Source organism: Chionomys nivalis, chromosome 4 (assembly GCF_950005125.1).
Source record: "Chionomys nivalis chromosome 4, mChiNiv1.1, whole genome shotgun sequence".
Classification (NCBI taxonomy): Eukaryota; Metazoa; Chordata; class Mammalia; order Rodentia; family Cricetidae; genus Chionomys; species Chionomys nivalis.
This window is the reverse complement of record NC_080089.1, coordinates 39146805-39167631: the sequence shown is the minus strand read 5'-3', so window position 1 is coordinate 39167631 and position 20827 is coordinate 39146805. Positions and strand designations below refer to the sequence as shown.

At 47.4% G+C, this 20827-nt stretch overlaps 1 protein-coding gene across 2 annotated transcripts in view; it reads left to right on the top strand.

Moving 5' to 3' along the window:
• The window catches only part of Gramd1b (GRAM domain containing 1B), a 234047-nt gene that overhangs the window by 113836 nt on the left and 99384 nt on the right, over positions 1-20827 (top strand). For both annotated transcript variants that reach the window (XM_057766559.1, XM_057766560.1), the window contains one exon: positions 2711-2788. In XM_057766559.1, the coding sequence (XP_057622542.1) occupies positions 2711-2788 (78 nt within the window). The remainder of the gene's footprint in view (positions 1-2710; positions 2789-20827) is intronic.

The window sequence follows — 20827 nt, the reverse complement described above, 5'->3', positions numbered from 1 at the left end:
TGGAGTCAAGGGAATTTATCCAGTATGCATTGCAAAGCTTCCCCACCCGACCTGCCTTCTGAAGTGCTCTTTGTGAATTACCCTTCCCAGTGGTGAGCGTACTAATGAGACCATCCAAGATAAACCTGTGCTGTAGCAGGCACGTGGGGAACAAAACCAGGAGTCTGCTGGCTCCTTCTGGTGTATTCAATAAGTGTGTGTGTGTAGGCGTGTGCGCACATACGCACAGCCAGATGTCAACCTCAGGAGTCCTTCCTTAGGTGCCAGTCTCTCACTGGCCAGTGAGGGCCAGAGATCTGCCTGTGTCCACCTTCCCAGTACTGGGGTTACAGGCACAAGCCGACACAACTGGCTATTTATTTATTTATTTATTTTGGTTTTTTTTTGAGACAGGGTTTCTCTGTGGTTTTGGAGTCTGTCCTGGAACTAGCTCTGTAGACCAGGCTGGTCTCGAACTCACAGAGATCCGCCTGCCTCTGCCTCCCAGGTGCTGGGATTAAAGGCGTGCGCCACCACCGCCCAGCACAACTGGCTTTTTAAATGTGGGTTCTGAATCTGGGACTCAGCTAGCTTTGAACTGTTCTGCCTCTGTCTTGCGTGCTGGGGTGACAGGCGTATCCCACCGTGCTTGATTCCACCCGCTTTTAAGTTTCAATGCAGAAAGCTTGCTGTTGAGACACTCTGCTTTGCTGGAACCCAGAAAGAAGTGACCTTTTGTTTTCTGTTCTCGGAGCATCTCCTGTTTCGTGAGAACCACCATTTTTTCACTCTCAAAAGCAGAGTCCATGTCTGATCCCACATCTACTGCTGCGTCGTCCTCTACAAAACGCTTGCCATCTGGCATTACACGGCCGTTCGCATGTGTACCAGACACTGTCCTCCACGCTTACCATGTGCTGTTCTCAAGCCTGACAGAACTATCAGTAAGGTCTCTCTCTAGCAGCGGAGGAGAAAGTTGTGGAAGAAATCACTCAGTCATAAAGTAGGAAGTGGAGAAGTAAGTGTGAATTCAATCCACAACAGAGTATTGCCACACTGTAGACGGCTCCCCTTCCCATGACAGGGTCTTGCTATGTGGCCCAGGCTTTGTGATGTAGACTCAGTCATTGCCTTATTGCTGCTTCCTTTTGGCTTAAGTGCACATCCACAATGTGTGCAGGCTAGGGTTTTTTTTTTTTTTTAATTCTGTGTGTGGTGTGTGTGTGTGCACGCGCGCGTGTGTGTGTGCACGCGCGCGTGCGCGTGTGCGCACCAGAGACAGCTTCTGGTAGGTGGTTCTTTCCTTCCACGGTGTGAATTCTGAGGATAGAACTCGGGTTGCTGGTCTCAGGACCTAGAGGCAAGTGTCTTTACTAGCTGAGCCATCTTGTTGGCCCTCAGTTGGTATTTATTAGTTACTTGGAACCAGTACACGTTTTGAAGGTCACCAGTTTTTATTTTCTGTAAACTGAATTTTCAAAACCATGGGAAGACCAGAAGAGGGCGTCCAAAAATTGACTCATTACCGTGACTGTGGCGTTGGGTTGGTTGCGATTTGGGAAACAACAGTGCCATCTAGTGGAGTAATTTGGTAACATTGCTTTTTCTGAAACTGATACATTGATTATCGTTTTGTCTGGGCTCTCTTTTAATTTTAAGTTTTGGTTGCCAGAGGAAGGATAGGGTGAGCAGGAAGTAGCAGCCTGTTATGCCGAAGTAGATCAAAGTCAGCCTATTCCTCAGAGAGGCGGTGATATTCCTCATGGTCGTTTGGGTTCGTTGAGCCCGTTGACTGTTATAAATGGCATAAACCCTGAACTTTTGACACTCCTCTTCTGCGCTTTCCCAGGAGTAGACTGGTACACTCTGTTGAGGCTTGCCTCTAGAGCCAAGCGACTTGGAATTTCTTCTCCAGCTCTATCCCGGCGCTGATTGATAAGAATATAAAATTACATGGTTCAGCAACCCTGGAGCAAAATTCTATTAAAAGAAGTTTTAGATATATTTATATGCTGTATAGACTCCTTAAGGAATTCTGCTTTTAGTTTTTTTATTATTTATTTATTTATTTATTTATTTTATTTATTTTGAGACTGGGCTTCTCTCTGTAGTCCCTTCTGTTCTGGAGCTCACTCGGCAAACCAATCTGACCTCAAACTCACTGAGATCCGCTTGACTCTGCCTCCCAAAAGCAGGGATTAAAGGTGTGTGCCACCACCGCCCAGCTTCAGAACACTGCTTTTGAATTGAGCTCTGTAGTCGTCTAGCCCACAGAATAGGAAGTTTAGAGATTTTGCTCTCCCTGGGGGCAGGGCAGTGGACCTAGTAAGTGGTGCAGAATCTTTAGTCTCTGCCTTCTGGCAGTCTCCCTCCCTTAAACCAGCCTTGGGTGAGTTGAGGAAGAGTGAGTCCCGGTCCCAGTAGAAAGCTTAAACCACAAAGGTGAAAGCCTCAGAGCTACAGAGGCCTGCGAGCGTGCCTAGGGACCTGGGTCGTTGGTTAGGCTCTTCCTTCTCCAGCCTGGGCAGCCGCAGAGATGCTCTGGATGTCGTGAGAGTGACTTTCAGCTGGTTACTGTCTTCTCAGCTTACACCGCTGCTTCCACAGGAACACTCTGCTTTCGCTTGATTTTGTAACCTCGTTTCTTTGTATAGCTGAGGTCTGGACGACCTCCCCCGGGGTTGAGAAAGCAGGAGCAGTTTTAACGGTTCACATCCTGTGTCTCCCTCAGCAGCCAGCAGAGCAGCCAGCAGAGCAGCCACGACGATGACTCCAGCAGGTTCCTGAGTCCCCGAGTGCGCCAAGAAAGGTAAGTTCAGAGAAACTGGTGTGTGTGTGTGTGTGTGTGTGTGTAGGTGGTGGTGGGTTGAGGGGAGAGAAATGGCTGAGAGTTGGGTGATGTGCCTCAGTTGTTTCTGCCGTGTGTGAGAGAGCTCTGGGAAGCAGAAGAGGGGGCATCTGGCCTTTGTCCTTGGAGAATGGTCGGAAAGACAAACTGTTGTCCCAGTAACCAGAGGGAGTAACACGCGGTAGGCTGCTGAAGGCAGGGGGCTGGCTCTCCAAGCGAGGACGCCAACTGCAGACCAAAGGCTCTGAACTGACTTCGGGTTTAGGGTTTGAGTCATGCTTTTGTTTTGTTCTCTTCTGTTTTGTGACAGAATTTCTCTGTGTAGCGATCCTGGCTGTCCTGGTACTGGCTTTGTAGACCAGGCTGGTACCCGAGATCCTCTTGGGCCTGCCTCCCAAGTGCTGGGATTAAAAGCGTATGTCACCACGCTGGCTATAGGATTTGAGTCGTACTTCACAGACTGAGTGTAGTGTGGTTCACATAGGGACAAGGAATTTTGTTTCACTCTTCTTTGGTGTAAGGTATTTTGTACCCGAGGAATCTGTGTGTCCTGGGCTGGGCACCTGTGGTCCCTGAAGGCTGCAGTCTTTGAGTGGAGCAGATTGTGTGTGGTGGGGGTTATCAGAGAAAGGGTTGATAAAGAGGTTGATAAAGGGCAGTGAATTTGGCGGCTCCTAAATGCTGGCTTGAGGATCTGAGAGTCTGTTGGTTCTGCACTAGCGGTGAGGCCTGGCCAGGTTCTGTTTCATTTGTGTTGTCAGTATAGACAGAGTGGTTTGTTTCTGGGCGTGAGTTAAGTTTGCTAGTTTTTATATAAGTCAGAGAATGGTGATTTGAGCTGAAATGCTGGACCTTGACCCCAGAGCCTGTAGCTTGCTGAGCACACATTCTGAATTCATACCAGAGAGCAAGGCAGCAGAAGGGGAACTAAAAAAAACTCAACTAGCCTACCATAGGGGCTCTGGGTTTTGCTTATTTTGGAAGAGCCTCTTGCTCCGTAGCTTAGGCTGGCCCTAACTTGATAGCCTCCTGACTCGGTCTCTTCAAGTACTAGAATTATATGCGTATGGCCCTGTACTTAACTTGAGATAATGTGTTTCAAAACAGGAAGTCAACTGTATACTAGGAAAGACTCATTTACTTAAATTTTAAAAATTACATTATAGTTTATTTACTCTCTCTCTCTTTCTATATATATATGTGTGTGTGTGTGTGTGTGTGTGTGTGTGTATGTGTTCTATGTTTGACACATATGGAGATTAGAGGACCATTTTCCAAAGTCTTTTCTGTCCTACCATGTGGGCCCTAGGGACTAAATGTGGGTTCTCAGGTTTGACAGAAAACCTCTTTACCCACTATGCCATCTTACCTACTCGAGATGTGTCTCTTTTGGGTTTGGCAGTTTCTGTCTATAGCCCAGCACTCTGAGATCAGGGATAGGAAGATCCCTGAAAGCGCAAAGCTAGCCTGGTCTTCACAGCTCTGGTTAGGAAGAACTTGGTTTGTTTTGGTTTTTTGAGACAGGGTTTCTCTGTGTAGCTTTGGAGCCTGTCCTGAAACTTGCTCTGTAGACCAAGCTGGCCTTGAACTCAAGGAGATCCACCTGCCTCTGCTGGGAATAAAGGTGTACACTGCCACCACTACCCAGTTTAGGGTGAACTTGTATGTGACAAAATAGGTCTCACAAAGTGATGAATTCTCTCTCCCTCACAGGAGAAATCAAGCCAAGGCTAGGTAGTGTGTCCTGGGCCAGAGTGACAGGGTCTCTCTAAACGTTATGTTTGTTTTGCAAAGTCTTCTGAATTCTGGACTATTTCTCAGTTTTATGCCTATCATTAGCCCAAATGAGTCATTCAACTCAACCTAGATGGAGTCAGTATGGAGATGTGGGCCCCCCAAAAGACTTATTAGTCAAAGTACTTAGTCAGTAGGTTTTGGTCTAAGGATAGCTCCTTTGGTCCCCAGAGTAACTTACACATCTGTGTATGGATGTCTAGATTTTTAGCATGTATACTCTTAAAAGAATTGGCACTGAGGTCCCTGAGTCAGTTCTCTTCTGTACCTGTGCACTGAGTTATCTCTGGGCGAATACTGTCGTTCTCAGCGCGATGGCCTCAGCCATGCTTCACCTTTTGGGTCTGGTTACCATCTACTCTCTTCCCTCTGTGTTATTTCTGTTGCTTGGCCCATTCCAGGGGGAGAGAACTAAGTACTCAATTCCATGTAACCTCGACAACATCCTCCCCAGGATTCCCTGTCTCTTGAATGCTGCTACCCAGGCAGACGGGCTTTTGGTTGGCTGCTTAGTAATGGACACGGATAAAAATTCTATTTGGTCTCCTTGTCTGATCATATGTCCTTCCATAAAGGGTTCTCTTCTAGACTTGTAGCCTTGAGAAAAAAAAAAAACCCTAAATTTCTTTCCCATCCGGAACCTGCTGTGGTGGTTTGAAAGAAAATTGCCCCCCAAAGGAGTGGCACTATGAGGAGGTGTGGCCTAGTTGGAGCAGGTATGTCACTGTGGAGTTGGGCTATGAGGTCTCTTTTGCTCAAGCTTACCCCAGTGTGACTACAGTTGACTTCCTGTTGCCTGCAAGATGTAGCTCCAGCACCATGTCTGCCCGCACAACTGCCATGCTCTGTGTCATGATGAGAATGGACTGAACCTCTAAACCGTAAGTGAGCCACCCCAGTTAAATGTTTTCTTTCTGAGAGTTGCCGTGGTTGTGGTGTCTCTTCACAGCAATAGAAAGCCCTAAGTTCTTCATGGGGACTTGGACATCATTTGCTTCTGCTTGCTTGTCATCGGTGGTGTGGCACATGCCAGAAGTGTGCTTTGGATGACGGTCCCTGTGTGTTCCCCAATCTGAGATACCCAGAGCCGCCCAGCGTTTGTCACGGCCGCTCTCAGTGAAGTCTTCCCTTCTTGGGTTCCATTCGCTGGTGAGAACAAGTTTCCAGGGGCACACCCTGTACTTGACTGATTCTTCCTTTAATGCATTTTTCACCCATTTTAGAGTCTCCTGCTTTGAGAACACTGGGCTGTGATGGACTGAGATTTGAATCTGAAAAGATTTTATATAGTGAGGATGTGGCCTGTGTTGTGCCTTTCTCTCTCTCTCTCTCTCTCTCTCTCTCTCTCTCTCTCTCTCTCTCTCTGTGTGTGTGTGTGTAGAGGGTTTGGTGGAGATGGCAGAGGTCATCTCTGTATTTCTTCTGCTGTTCTGTCTCTTTCCCTCCCACCCTCCCTCCTTCGTTTCTTTCTTTCTTGGGAGTGGAGGAGAAGGCCTCCCATTGGCTCGTAACTCAGTAATTAAACTAGGAGTGAGCCCCAGGGATCCATTTGTCTTTGCCTGCCCCATGCTGGCTGTGATTATAAGCTCAGGGCTTCTGGAGAGGGAGCTCCTGCTTATGTCAGCAAGCATTATACTGATGGAGCTGTGCTCCCAGCCCTTCGCTTTGGGCCTTTGAAAGACGGTGTCTCATTAATGGCCACCTTTCCCACACTGCGAGTCTCTCCTGTAATCTTGCCATTTACTCTGTGCCATTCCTTGGGGAGGGACAACGACGACTAATGCAGTAGGGACTGCCACAGACTGAGAGTGGCCAAGAACGAGGCTTTCTATGACTGCTTCTCCATATCGTGAAAGCTTGCTTCACAAAGCAGGCAGAATTAGCATTGATTTCTTTAAATTTTTTTAAATTACAGTTTTTTTTTTGGTCTTTTTTTTGTATAAGATGTTCTTTTGGCTGGTTGACTAAAACATTGATTCTTTTCATCACTGCATGAAGGTCAGGATGGACATAATATTTAGAGACAAGATAACCACCTTACTCCAACCATGTGCCGCTTGACAACAGGACAATCACCACGTGATTGTCTCATTGTGTAGACGTCATAAGCCATCTAGGATCTAATCTCTCTGGACTTTCAGTGTTGACCGAAGTGTGCGTACATGTCCTGTGGCTGTCTTAACAGTTCTAAAGGAAAAGTCTCTATCTGGTCAAACAGGGCAGCAGGATTCCTATGGCAGCTGGGAAAGGTTGATTTGGAACCCATTTACTAGGAAATGGGGGAGGGGTTGGAAGGAGGGCTGTCTCAGAAGTAGGACACATCTGTGCGCTGCCTGCCAGGTTCCCAATAAAAAGGAAAAGAGATAACTTTCTCAGGTTTGTGTGTTAGGGGTGTGTGTGTGTGTGTGTGTGTGTGGCCCATTAATCCACTTTTCTTCTTCTAAGTGAAGCCAGTGGCAAGATGAAACATTAGTTTCCAGGTTCACCCCACACTAGACCAGTTATTAAAGTTTCTTAGGTACCCAGAACGTCATTCAGTAAATTTACCCGAGTGGCGGGGCCTTATAAAAGGAGCAGGGATTGTAGGCAAAGGAGTTTTTTTTTTACTAAGGACCTTTGTGTGCAGTAGGGGAGTTTCCGTCGAGTGTGGTCTCAGCTATCGGGATGCCTTTCAGAAACAGAATAGTTGAGACCCGAAATGAGGGTGTGTATATGTGGTTGCCATGGTGGGGCTGCAGCAGGGGCCAGAGTGTGCGTGCATGTAGACATCCCTGCATGCAGGCATGCATGCCGTGAGCCTTTGTGAAATAGCCATAGACAACAGGAAAACTGCAAGAGCCCAGCTAAAAGCAAGACAGGTGGAGGTGCGCTGGCTGTTGATGGGGCCTGTGGTCCGGTAAGAGAAAATACCTCATAGTCTGCCACACTGTATTCGCAAGGCTCTCTCTCTCTGTTTTGTTTTCAAAGCAACCCAGTCTGGCCTTAAACTGGTTGTATAACTGAGTATCATATTGAAGTCTTGTTCCTCCTACAGTTTTTGAGGGCTGGGATTAAAGATCTATGTCACATCTGACTTTCTTCTTAAATGAACATTTTTGTTGTACTTTTTTTTTTATTTTTTTGGAGGTACTGGAAATCAAATCCAGGGCTTTTCCACATGACCATTAAACTAGATACTTAGTAGGTGATAAATAAATGGTAGGTATTCATGCTCTCATTTTGACTCCCAATGAGACTTGACTTTTCCTGAATAGAGCTGTGCTCTTCTGACCTAAAGATGGGGAAGGGCGCATGAGGCCTCACCCAGCTGTGAATGATTGGCAGTTGATAGCTGCTGGGCGAGGGAGAGTTGCCCATGCTCCAGTGGGTGGCGCCACACCCTCGTGCCTAGGGCAACTCTAATTTTGACTCAGTGGGCTATAAAATAACAACGAAGAGGAGGGGATGTGAAGTGGGAGGGGGAGGAGGGTTCATGGAGGAGTGAGTGGTAGATAATGATTAAAATGTATTACATGCATATATGAAATTCTCAAAGAATAAATAAAAAAAATACTATATATCTAAGAGATCGCCCAGATAGGAAGTGTGGGTGGAATTTGGAGCACCTGCAAATTCAGAGTGCAGACACTGGATAAACAGTGAGGTGTGACATCACCCCTCAAGAGTCTTGTTGTTAAGGTGAGACACACTCGCAAATGAATGTACGATGATATTATGGACGTGGAATTTGGCATTCAGTGATAAGCATAAAATCCTTGCTGGGTACCAAACTGTGCAGCGAATCCCTTCCATATTATCTTAACACATCCCTCTTTCTGTGGCCCTACCAAGCTGGTGCTGTTTTTTCCAGCGTTAAGGAGACTTGAGATCCAGTGAAGTTAAGAACCTGCCCAGGAGTGGCTAACTGTTGGGGAGGCAGCATTGGGGAGCATCCACAGAGACTCTGGAGCTCTGGAGAGTGATGCTTTGGCTGAGAGCTTCTGGATGAGGGGGAGTGTCACGTGGACAGCATTCCCAGGGAAGGAACAGGATGTACACCAGCACAGGGTGTGAGAGAGGAGGGGAAAGCAGGAAGAGTTCAGGAACTACAGATACTTAAGTTGGCTGCAGCATGGTGTTCTAGGAGTGGACTTCTAGCAAGTGGCCAGAAAAGATTATTTGAACAGGTGGTGGGGTCTTTGATACCAGTTTTTTTTTTGTTTGTTTGTTTGTTTTGTTTTGTTTTTGGTGTGGTTGTTTGCTTCATTTTTTGAGGCAAGGTTTCTCTCAATGTAGCCCGGCCTGTCCTGGAACTCGCTCTGAGACCAGACTGGCCTTGAACTCAGAGATCTGCCTGCTTCTGCCTTCTGAATGCTAGGATTAAAGGCATGTGCCACCATACACCACTGCCTGGCAGGAGTGTTCTTCATTAATAGGAAATCCTGGAGGAATCTTGAGAGATAGAGCACCCTGTGTCTGTCTGGGTAACCTTATATAAACAGGAGCCTTTTTGAGGCAGGGTCTCAGATGCTCAGGCTGACCTTAAACTTACTTTGTAGCATAGACTGGCCCTGAATACCTGGATCTTCCTGTCTTCACCTTTTAAATTACAGGCATTTATTTATGAAAATTCTGGAGGCTGGGCAACCTAAGATTAATGCACTTTCAGAGTTAATGTTTTAATGGAGTCTACTTTTTCTTTTCTTTATCTTCGTTATTAATGGTTGAAAAAAATTAAACTGGCAAAAATAATCTTTTAAATTCTCTATTGAGTTTAATTTGAGTTGTTTATAGGATCAATGAGGGTTTATTTAGAGGTGTATGAGCCACTTTCCAGTGACGACACCACTGAAGAAATGTCCCCCCCCCAGTAACCATTAACTGTCTATAAATCTTTAGGTAAAGGTGGGGCCTAAGGAGCCCCCATCCTTATGTGTTTGTGTGCATGTGCGTGGGTACAGATATGTGTGCTTGTCAGAGGTCAGAGCTAGAGATTGACTTTGGGGGTCCTTGTTAAGGTGAAGCCTTGTTTGTTGTTGTTGCAAGGTTTGAGATTGTTTTTCCACTCTGTTTTGGGGTTCGCTAACTGGGCAAAGTTTGCTTCCCCAGCACTGAGATTACATACTGGAGCCTTGGGGGGTGTTTGTGTGTGTGTATGTATTTGCAGAGACTGAACTCAGGACCTTATGCTTGTGTAGTAAGCCCCTTTATCAAGTCAGCTGTCCCTAAACAACAACAAAAGTGGGTCCCACTATGTGGTACAATCTGACCTCCAGCTCACAATTCTCCTGCCTCAGCTTCCCAGATGATGGTGTTCCAATGTGCCTAATCTGAAGCTCATTTTCTTCATATGCAGCCATTTTTCTGTGTCCCGACAGGAAAAAACAAAAAACGAAAAAAACAAAAAAAAAACCTTTAGTCTCTACCATTAGATCACAGGCTGTTCCCTTGCTGTCTTCTATTAACCCCACAGAAGATCTGCCTCTAATTCCATGACATTGGTGGGATGAGGGGCTAGCATTTCAACATGCATCTGAGTATGGGAGGTTCATTCAATCTATAGCACCAAGTTACTACTGTTCTTGTTTAAAGGGCTTTTTAGGATACATTTATCGTCGTGAGCATGCACACGTGGAGGTAGAAGTCAGAAGGAGACTGGTGGGAACAGGTTGTCTCCTGCCATGTGGCTTCAGAAGCCTGAATTCAGACTGCCAGCCTGCCAGTGGCTACTTTTACCTGCTGAGCCAGCCCTACTCCTAGCTACTCTTGTGAGAAAAATCACATCGATCCTATGGGGAAACATGATTTGAGAACCAAACACTTGGAGGACAAACAGATGCAGTGGAAAGAGATAACAATAAGCACAATATCCCCACTCCGTCTCTTAAGTAGTTACGGAGTACAAACTATACACCATCCACTTGAGTTGTGATAGACAGCTATGACCAAGACATCCGCTTTGATGCTTGCTGTTGAGCGAGAGGAAATAGCCGCCGTACAAAGAAGCTGCCAAGTAGTAGGAAATGCTCTGGAGAAGATGAAAGAGGTGATAAGGAGTGAGATGGGCAGGGAGGGATTTCTGCCGTGGCAACACTGGGGCTGAGACCAGATGGTGAATTTCTGAATGGTGGTATTGAGGACAGAAAAAGAGGAACCAATTAAAAATGTGAGAAATAGAGCTGACAGGAGTGACATCCAAGTTGGGAGGCCATCCAGGAGGAACCTGAGTTTTCTGGCTTGGGCAGCAGAAGGCAGTACAACCTAGAGGCTGAGCGCTTCCTCTCTGTCATCATGGCTCTAGCACATACCCTGTGACATTAGGGCAAGCCAGTAGACGTTTGAAAGAGGCTTTCTGCACCCCTCCAGAGGTTTCTCCGCTGACACAGTAAGCCAGATCAAGCCCAATTGAAAAAGTATAACATCAGGTTTATTTGAGTAAAGCAATTCCCAGGCGAGTTCTCCAGTCCGAGAGATGAAGCCAGAGAAGCCACACCCACAACGAAAGTAGGAAAACTTTATAGGTTGTAGGTGAGGAGTGTCCACCGCAAGCTAGGCTTGTGCTCAAGTATGGTCAAAAGCCGAGTGCTTTAGGTGGGACTTGGGCTACTGGGAACTTCAGGGGAGGAAGCTGCAGTAGCTGTCTAGAGTACAGAACTGGGTTTTTGGAGCCTTTCCTTTGTTTGGAGACTATCTGAGTAGGTGGGGTTTGGGGAGAGAGAGAGAGAGAGAGAGAGAGAGAGAGAGAGAGAGAGAGAGAGAGAGAGAGAGAGGAAGAGTGGGCTTTCTGGGTCATGCGGGGGCAAGCTGGAGGTTCTAACTGAACAATTTGTGAGCCACATTCTTCTCCTTTGTAGATGGATGTAGCGAGTGATGCTTCATTGTGTGGGTGATTATTTACAAGGATAGGCCTGGTCCATGGCTAGTGTTTTGTATGTGCTTGCATTGAGTATTATTCATATAATGTGTATGTTTGGAAAAATTTGAAGCCCAGCCATGATTAGTGAGTTTTAATTTTGGCATACAGAGTGTAACTACTCATGGTACATGCACACGGAAAGTCAGACTATACAGGGACCATGAAATTCAGGTCAAAAAGGACCTGTTTGGAGCTGTGGGAGTAACTTAGTGAGGAAGCACGTGCCCTCGTGTGCTGGAGGTCCCGGATCCCATCCCCAGCACTGCAAACAAACATAGAAAGATCTGGTTAAGGCCCCAAAAAATTAGATGTGCAGTACACGGGTGTGGGAGGAGGGAGGGTCCTCAGCTGAGTCTGTTCTGCAGGGCTGTGCCCGTATTGCAATGTAAGGAAGCCAGGTGTCAGGGAGACGAGGAGAGACCCAGAGTGTAAGGAAAGGAACACTCCCAGGCAAGTAGCAAGAAGGGGTACATGCACATGCAAATGGGCTGCAGTCATAGGTGATAGAGGAGGAAGGGAAGAGGGTCACTTAAGTAATGGCATCTCTAAGGTGGGATGGAAACAGTCTAGAGGCTGGGTATTCGTTTTACATTATTATTATTATTTAAACTTTAAAATTAAATTTATTTATTGTTAAATAGGTGCCTCCGCCATTTGTCTCAGGGTCTGAGACTTAACATCGACTCTAGAATTTGGAGTTAAATACATTGGGTGGCAGAAGCCAGCGCAGGCAAGGGATCTGTACCCAGGAGGGCAACCTTGACAGTTTGGTTCAGCGAGGCGTGGCTGAGACCTTGGAAGGGGAGCTAATTTATGCTCCTTTTGGGTTTCAAGCACCAGATGAATGAAAACAAAAAGAAGAAACAAAAAGGAAAGTACATGGTGGAAGAGAAAGTTTATTATAGATACAAGGGAGAGCGTAGCCAGAGGCAGAGACCTTTGCGGGAGTCCAGAGTGGACCTGACTGAGCCATGTGAGGAGGGGGAGGGGGAGAGGTGCAAACCAGGTGCAGCAGCCAGGAGGGTGAAGGTACGTAAAAGGGTGGGGTGACCAAAATGGCTGGATGCCATAGGGAGGATGAACTGGGGGAAGGGCAGCCCAGTCCCTGGACTGGAAAGTTCAGGGTTCAGTGGGGTATTCCAGCCATACCCTGTAACAGGTGGAGATTGAGGGATGCTGGGAGAACCTGGGGGCCAGGTTCAGTTTGATATGTCAAGTAGGCACTTCAAGCCATTTGCCCCAGGGTTTGAGACTTCAGCTTCTTTCCTCCCATGTGGGTTTTAGGGATGGAACTCAGGTTCTCAGTTGTAGAGGCAAGTGCCTTTGCCTGTTGAGTGTCCAAAAACTAGAATGTTGTGTGTTTGTTTGTGTGTGTGTGTGAACCTGGGCATGAATACCACAGCATATGTGTGAGGCCAGAGGACAACTCTGTGAAGTTTGACTTCTCCTTCTCTCTCTGGTTCCGGGATTTGAACTTGGCTCTCCAGGTTTGTTTAGCCAGAGCCTTCACTTCAGCCTGCTGAGCCATTTTACTGGCCTCTTCATCTAGGCTTTAAAAAAAAAAATCTTCTGGAGGCAAAGCAGTGGGATCTCTTGAGTGCTAGGCCAGTCTGGTCTACAGAGTGAGTTCTAGGACAGCCAGGGCTACATAGAGAAACCCTGTCTCAAAAAACAAAACAAAACAAGTTACCCTTTGGGAGACCGGAGAGAGGGTAAAGGAGAAGTCCTCTCCTCTCAAGCTCTAGGGCTGGAGTTTGTGTTCCCAGTGTCCACAAAGAAACTGGGAGGTGCCCCATCTACAATCCCAGTACTTGGGAAGAGGAGATAGGGTTGTTTTTTTTGTTTGTTTGTCTTTTGTTTTGTTTGGTTTGGTTTTTCTGTGTAATAGTCCTGCTTGTCCTGGAACTCACTTTGTAGACCAGGCTGGCCTCAAACTCACAGAAATCCGCCTGCTTCTGCCTCCTGAGTGCTGGGATTAAAGGTATGTGCCACCACTGTCTGGAGAGAGGGTATTCTTGAGGGCAGGCAAGTAAGCTGGGCTAGTTGAGTCATTTTCAGGTTCAGTGAGACTTTGCTTCAAGTAAAAAGGACAGAGAGCAAGAAAGATCTTTGAAATCAGTCTCTTGCTTCCATACCTGTGCACACGCACACACATACAGCATCCAGCCAGCTCTTCCCTTCAGTTCCTGCCTTAGCATCCCTCAACGATGGGAATCTAACCTGTAAATATAACAAACACTTTCCCCTTCAAATTGTCATTGTCATGGCGTCTTTTCAGAGCAGCAGAAAGCAAATTAAAATAGCCGCCATGTCCTGCTAGGAGAGCTACTTTCAGTTCTGCTGATTCTAGCATGGAACTTGTCCTCCTCCTCCCCCGCCCCCGGCAGATTTCTGTAGCACTCTGGCTCCATCTACCTGTCCAGCCACTGAATTCTCCATGGCCCTGCTTTACCCAGGTGATCTTTACCTTAAGGAAGGAGCCAAGAAGCAATCCCTCTGGGAGCAGTGCCCAGGGCCCCTCCCTTCCCTCCAGCACCAGCAGCTGACACCATATGCAGGTACTCCTCCATCCTCCCCGTCTGAGGACGGAGGGAGCAGAAACTTGCCAAAGACCAGAGAGCACTGCCAGATGTGGAAGGCTGGAGGCGAGCTCCGCATGCAACTGTGGCTCAAACAGAGGGCAAGAGAGGCTGTGACTGCATAGACTACCAGGCTGTCTCGCCTTCCTGTGTTTTGTATGGGACAGCAGAACATGGAGATCGTGTGTGTGGGAGCTCACTGTCGACTGCTGGGACAACTGCAGAGGCAGTGTGCCCATGCTCCTCCAAAGTGATCCCGCAGCCCATGAGGTCCTGGCTGCCATGTGGCCAGCCCTCCCGTGAGCCCGGCATGGTGCAGAACCTGCGCACAGAGACTGTTTCGTGCAGCACAGCTGTCAGGCAGACTTGCTACTACCATGTCTCCTGTCTGAGGAAGAAGTTGGCCTTTCTGAGAGGCAAGTAAGTGGCAGGGGCCCCACAGGTTAGGATTGCCATGGCCTGGGTCTCTCTTCATGGAGGCAGAAATACTTTGGGGTTTGCTTTGCATGTTTGCTCGCAGCTGAGTGACAGGTGTGTTGGGGGAGACAGATGTGCTGCAGGAGGCTGGAGGGAAAAGCTGGTGTGGGCAACTGGTGGGGTGTCGGCTGGGAGATTTCGTCTCTGCCCCACTGGGTAATTCCTAAGAGGTGACTTGCCTCCCTGTTCTCTCCATAAGTATCCAGCCAGACGCCAGTTTTTGTGTCCTTCTTAGAGCATCAGTCAGTAAAGAATTTGGAGGACCCAAGATAAGGTGTTGTCGAGAGCTGAGTCCTCTGTGTGGCTTGGGCCTTTGTGGGTGCCGAGAGTTGTTTCTGACTGAAGTGTCTGGGGATGTTGGATTCATGCGGTCACCTACTGTGCCCCTGTGCTCCGGGACTGGCCTTTGACACTAGAGCTGCCTGCGCAGGTTGACGCGGAGCTGTGAGTACAGTCCAGATGTGGGACACAGCCCCCTCGTCTGGCAGACCCATGTTCCAGGGGCTCCTTGAGGACCATGCTGTACTTGGCTGCTGTGACAGAGAGGAGGCGGCTGGTTGGGAGGAAGAGGTTCAAGTGTTGAGTCAGAGGTCCTTTCAAAGCCTTCACAATGGCTCAAGGGGCCTATATAGACTTGTGCAAGCTGCGGGGGTGGAGGCGGGTGGGGAGAGCATCTCTTTTCTTTCGTGTGAAAACGGAGGTTAACATTCGAGAAAGGAAAAATGGGACAAATTGTGAGGAGAGAAAGGGAGAAAAAAAATAAGGTAGTTAGAGGCTAAATGGACTTCAGAGTAGGTAGGGATCAGAGGGTGACCAACTTGTCTTTGTCTATCTGCCTGGCTGTGAGGCACAACTGCCTTCCCAAAGCTTTCTTGTGGCCAGAGGTTTGGTGGTTGGTGGGCTGGGCCGAGTCTCCTCCTGGGATGGTACTTGGGTGCACCACATGCTGTGCCATGCACCCAGTAGGCCTGCAGCAGACAACATTGGAAGAAGAGTTCTTTACACAATACAATGCTGGTGGCCAAGGAGGATTCTTCCTTTAGTGAATTTCTCTCCCTCCCTTTCTTCCCCTGTGTTTGTTTGCGTGAGGCAGTGTTGCCCCGCAGCTCAGGCTGATCTATAGCTCGAAGTGATCCTTCTGCCACAGCTTTCCCCAGTGCTGGGATTACAAGCATATGACACCATTCAAGAATGGTTTGAAGAGACCCATGTTGAAATTCAGGCTCCAATGTGCTACTGTTCTGCAAAATAACTTTATACCTTTGATTCATCCTCCTTCAGGGGAAATACAGAAAGAATTAAGCCTCCTTTGTAAAGGTTGTGGGGATCAAACTGCTAGGAAATGGGAAAAAAGCTCTGCGGTGTCTGGCATGAGCAAGGCTGAGTTTTTTGTCATCAGCAAACCACAGGCTAAGCCCGGAGTGCAGGGGAAGTGTATGTTAGCTAGGACCTGGGGACTTCAAAACTTGACTTAAGGTGACCCACAAACGAGCGCCCAAGTGGGTGGGCTTGTTCGCTGTAGCCTGAAATCGGTACAGAAAGCTCTCGGTGCTTGCTGTTCCCACTAGTGAGGCTTGCCTTGAGTGGGTGAGGAGGGGCTGGCACGGGGACAGGTTTCCGAGCCTGCAGGCATCTAGCCAGACTCTGTATGTGGCTCCGGCTAGTCCAACAGATTCAGAAGATGGATCCGGGGCAGCCTGTGCTCACTCTGATCTGATGCTGCCTTAGTCGTGACCCTAGATAACTCTAGAAGGTGAGTTATCAGATCTCACGGAGAGGATCATGCAGGAGATCATGGGGTGCAGAGGAATACCCAAGTGCTCACTCCTGTCAGATCCTCCCACCCAAATCACCAGAGCTGCGGTTTCTTCCTGGTAGCTCATACAGTCCTAAAACACCTCTTACCACCCTGTGCGAGTCTAGAATTTCTCCCCTCACTTCCTTTCTTCTCTTCTTGTTTGTTTGCGTGAGGGTTGCCCAGGCTGATCTATAACTCAAAGTGAACCTTCTGCCTCAGCTTCCTAAGTGCTGGAATTACAGGTATAAGACACTACAGCTGGCCTTTTCTGTCTAAGCACTAAATGCTAACCCCAAGTTAGAGTTGTGCTTGTTGTGTTAGGTGTTCTCTCCACCATTAGTCCTTAAACTTAATGTGAGTAGGATTGGTCCTCTTTGATTTGGTGTAGTGCCAATGCTTAGCCAGTGCCTAGCACCCAATAGGTCCTCAAAAATATCTACTGGGTGAATCCGAATCAGTGATTGGCTAAGTTTTTTCTTCTTTCTTTCTTTTCTTTTCTTTTCTTTTCTTTTTTTAAAAAAAAAGCTGAGACAAGGTCTTCTTCTATAACTTCCAATGTTTTATGATTACGAGATTCAGTGATGTTGTCCTAAAGAGAAGACTGTTATGGCTCTTTGGTTTTTTTGTGATGGTGGAAATGGTTTGCTCTGTGACCACCCATCATGTGTCCCCCTTGGTCTCACACGCATGCTTCAGGGGAGCGCTTGGTCTGTATGGACTGTGGATAATAGAGATCAGAACTTTTTAGGTCGAGAGGCATAGCAGGAATGCTCATGGAAGCCTCTGCCTTCCCTCTCAGTATTTCCGGCTTATCTGTCTCCTCGCTGGCAGCTCTGGATGCTTCTGTAGCCGTCAGCAGAACTGTCTGCAGGTGTAACCATCACCTGCTCTGCATTTCCCCTACTCCAGCACTTCTTCCCCGCCTGAGAAAGGGGGCTGTTAATTATAGCTCAGCCAAGTGCCCGCTCTCTGCTGACACCATAATTGGGATTCAGCTTTGGACAACGGCAGGGTGGATGGATGGGAAGTCTCACTCCCCGGCTTTCCTACTTGCTGCTGGGAGAATCGCATCCACCTACCAGTTACCATCAAGAAGGAATGTGAGTGGGAGGTGACCTGGACTCTCGATGCAGAGAATCTAACCACTGGCTTGTCCTACCACCATGTGCTGCAGTCTTTGCTTCCTTCTTACACCGAGGTTGAGAAGGGGAATTGAAAGTCAGAGTCCAAAAAACAAACAAACAAACAAAAAATAAAAATAAAAAAAAAGAAAGACAGAGTCCTCTTCTCTACCATGAATTAACACTGGAAGCTCAGAGCAGCCCTCTGCAGCTTCCCTACCTAAGCCCTGCAGTTATTGTACTAGTGGGTGATGATCTCATCAGCATGACGGCAAGGCCATGTTCTGTAGGTATTACCAGTGCATTGTGTCTATGCATGTTTGTATAACATCCCAGAGTGCAGTGTGAATGATGATGTAGAGGTTTTTAAGTACAAGATAAAAACACACCTCCAAATCCAAGTTGTAACATTTCCCATACCCATATGGGTGAGTGTCCATGCCAAGGCTCTTAATTCATTGTCACCATCATCATCATCATCATCATCATCACCATCATCATCATCATCACCATCATCATTAGCAGCAGCATCAGCAGCAGCAGCAGCATCTTGATTTTAGTCTTTTAGAGATGTTTGTTTCTGGGTCTAGCAGTGCCTGTGGACTCTACCAGGTATTGTGTAGAGGCTGTAGGGCAATCTCTGACTGACAGCATGTTTGGTGCTAGCTCGGGGTTTCACTACTGTCTGCAATGGAACAGAGCAGACTGCATGTCAGCGCCCTGCAGGTACCAGCTGACACCTACCTCTGTGGTGGGCCCCTCTTTTCCTTGGGGTTTGCCAGCACCCCCAGAACTGGGATCTGTGACTATGGTCTGTCTGCCGTCTTTCCCTGCTTTCTCTCGGTTTCAGCAGTAGTTCCTAGAGTGCCTTCCAGTCACTAGAGTGCACTGCAGGCATCCGCCATTCCAACTCCATCCTGACCCAGCACCTTCCTCCTTTCTCTGCCGGGGAGAGGTTTGTTAGAACCCTAAAAGCGCCCAACGCTCATTGACCAAGAGAAGGTCAGGCAGTATCACTGAGTCCCATGCCCACCCCTTACCAGGCTCAGTTGATCCCATGTTTCCCGACACCTGGAACCCAAGTGTGATCAGCTGTGTCCTCTGTGACTTGCTAGAGGACTTACTTATGTAAAATTTGGGCCAGGCATAGGAGTGAACTTTCAAGGCAGGGAAAACCAGCTGCCATATGCATCTATGAGCTTTTCCTTTTTTGCGCGTGTGTGTTTATGTGTGGATGCATGTGTTTGTATGAGATCTGCACAAATGCCATCTGAAAGGCTAAGGCTGTGTGTGTGCCAGTTGTATTGGTGTGATCCTGTCTAGAAAGGGTAGGTGTATAGAGAGGTTGCATAAACAGTGCAGGCTTTGCGTGGGCACCAAGTCAGGATGGCTTGCAGGAATGGGGGAGCTCATAAGACAACCATTGGTGCCCCAAGATTGGAATTATAAAGAAATTATTTTAGTTAACATTTACTAAGTATGTCTGCTGGCTGTCAGTCATTGTGATCATTTAAATTTTATCATTTTTTTCCCTCAGTGAAATGTACAGACTAACATCTTTATGATAAACATCTGAAATTCAAAATGCTTGTTGAAGCTTAACTTTTTGAGTACTAATAGATAACGCAAGTGGTAAATTCCACATCTGGACTCATGTGATAGGTTACAGGCAAACTGTAGGTGTACCAAAAATAGTGCATAAAATTAGTTTCAGGCTAGTATACAAGGTATATATGAAATGTAAATGAATTTTGCATTTCAGCTTGGATCCCATCTTCAAGATGTTGCATCATGCTTATGCAAATATTCCAACATCCAAAACAAAACCCAAACCAAAACACTTGGGCCCAGTACATTTTGCATAAGGGATACTCAAGGTGTATTATCATTTTCATCTTGTACATAAGAGAACTGGGGTGTAGAGATGTCTCACAATTATATATGATTGCACAGCTATTAAATAATGGGATAGAATTTGAACCAGGCAACTGGACCTTAGATTTTAAGCACTATGCTAGTCTCTGTTAAGTTCTAGAAGCCGAGGTGAGGTAATATTATTTATATTCATTCATATTGCCCATGAAGTTTCAATTGCTAGCAGCTAAGCAAGGTGGGTCTCTCCTTTGCTAATTTTATTATTTTCCCAGGGGGATTTCAGATATGAGGTGTATCTGAGAGAAGCACAGGCCCACAGGCCTCCCAAAGCAAAGTGCTCTAGAGCCGGGTAACCTGGCTTCCCCTTCCTCTGGCCCGCAGTGCCTGCACTGAGATATCCCTGTTGTTTTCTCTGGATGCCTCCCCCACAGTGCACAGAGGTTACACTGATCTAGGTGAACAGTTTCTAAGGCGTCACCAGCTCCTTTTCTCCTAACATGCCTCTTCCCCCTACTCCTGGTCCTTCCTTACCTAAGCTTCTTGAGAAACTCCTCTACTCTGAGCCCTCCCAGCACCTCCACTTATCCAGAGAGCCCTTCCAGAACACCCATTTATGCAGAGGGCCCTCTCAACATCCCCACTTATCTATAGAGAGAGCTCAGTTTTGCAAGATCGATTTGTACCTGACCCATGCAGGGGTGGCTCCCATGTCTCTGGCTTTCCCTATGCTGGGCAGCTTGTCTCCATCCACAGCTCTCTGGTGCTGTCTTATGTTCTCATGGTCATTCCCACCCTGACTCTAAATACCTAGTCTCTGTTTCCCCCCATGCTCAACTAGACCTACTTCTCTGATTGTCTTGTGGATTGCAGTGTTTTGTTTTGAGAGAGAGAGAGAGAGAGAGAGAGAGAGAGAGAGAGAGAGAGAGAGATATGGGGGGGGGTCTCATGTAGCCCAGGATGGCCTCAGACTCATTATATAGCCAAGGATGACCCTTAACCTCTGATCTTTCTGCCTCTACCTCCTAAGGGCTGTTATTACAAGCAACTGCGGCCATGCAGGGTTTTGTGCAGAGCTGAGCATCAGATTCAGGCTTCATGAATCCTAGGCAAGCCTCCCAACTGAGCCACATCTCTAATCTTTGGTCCCCCTGCCCGGAAGGTCTTGCTAGGTAACTGTGGCTGGCCTTGAATTTCCAGCCATCTCACGTCAGCCTCCTGAGTGATGGGATTACAGACCTGTGTCATCAGGCCCACGGCCTCCTTCTGTTTGATTCCAGGTCTGCCCTTCCCCTTAGTGTCCAGCACCATTGGTAGTGCCCTGTGGCATCCATGACACAAATTCTCCTGGCTTTCTTCCTTTTTAGTGTCTCTGCTTACCTCAAACAGCACGTGGGCTTCTGCTGTCCATGTGTCCCTACATCAGCTCCAGGAGAGACTTAAAGTGAACCGTGGGGAGGGGGT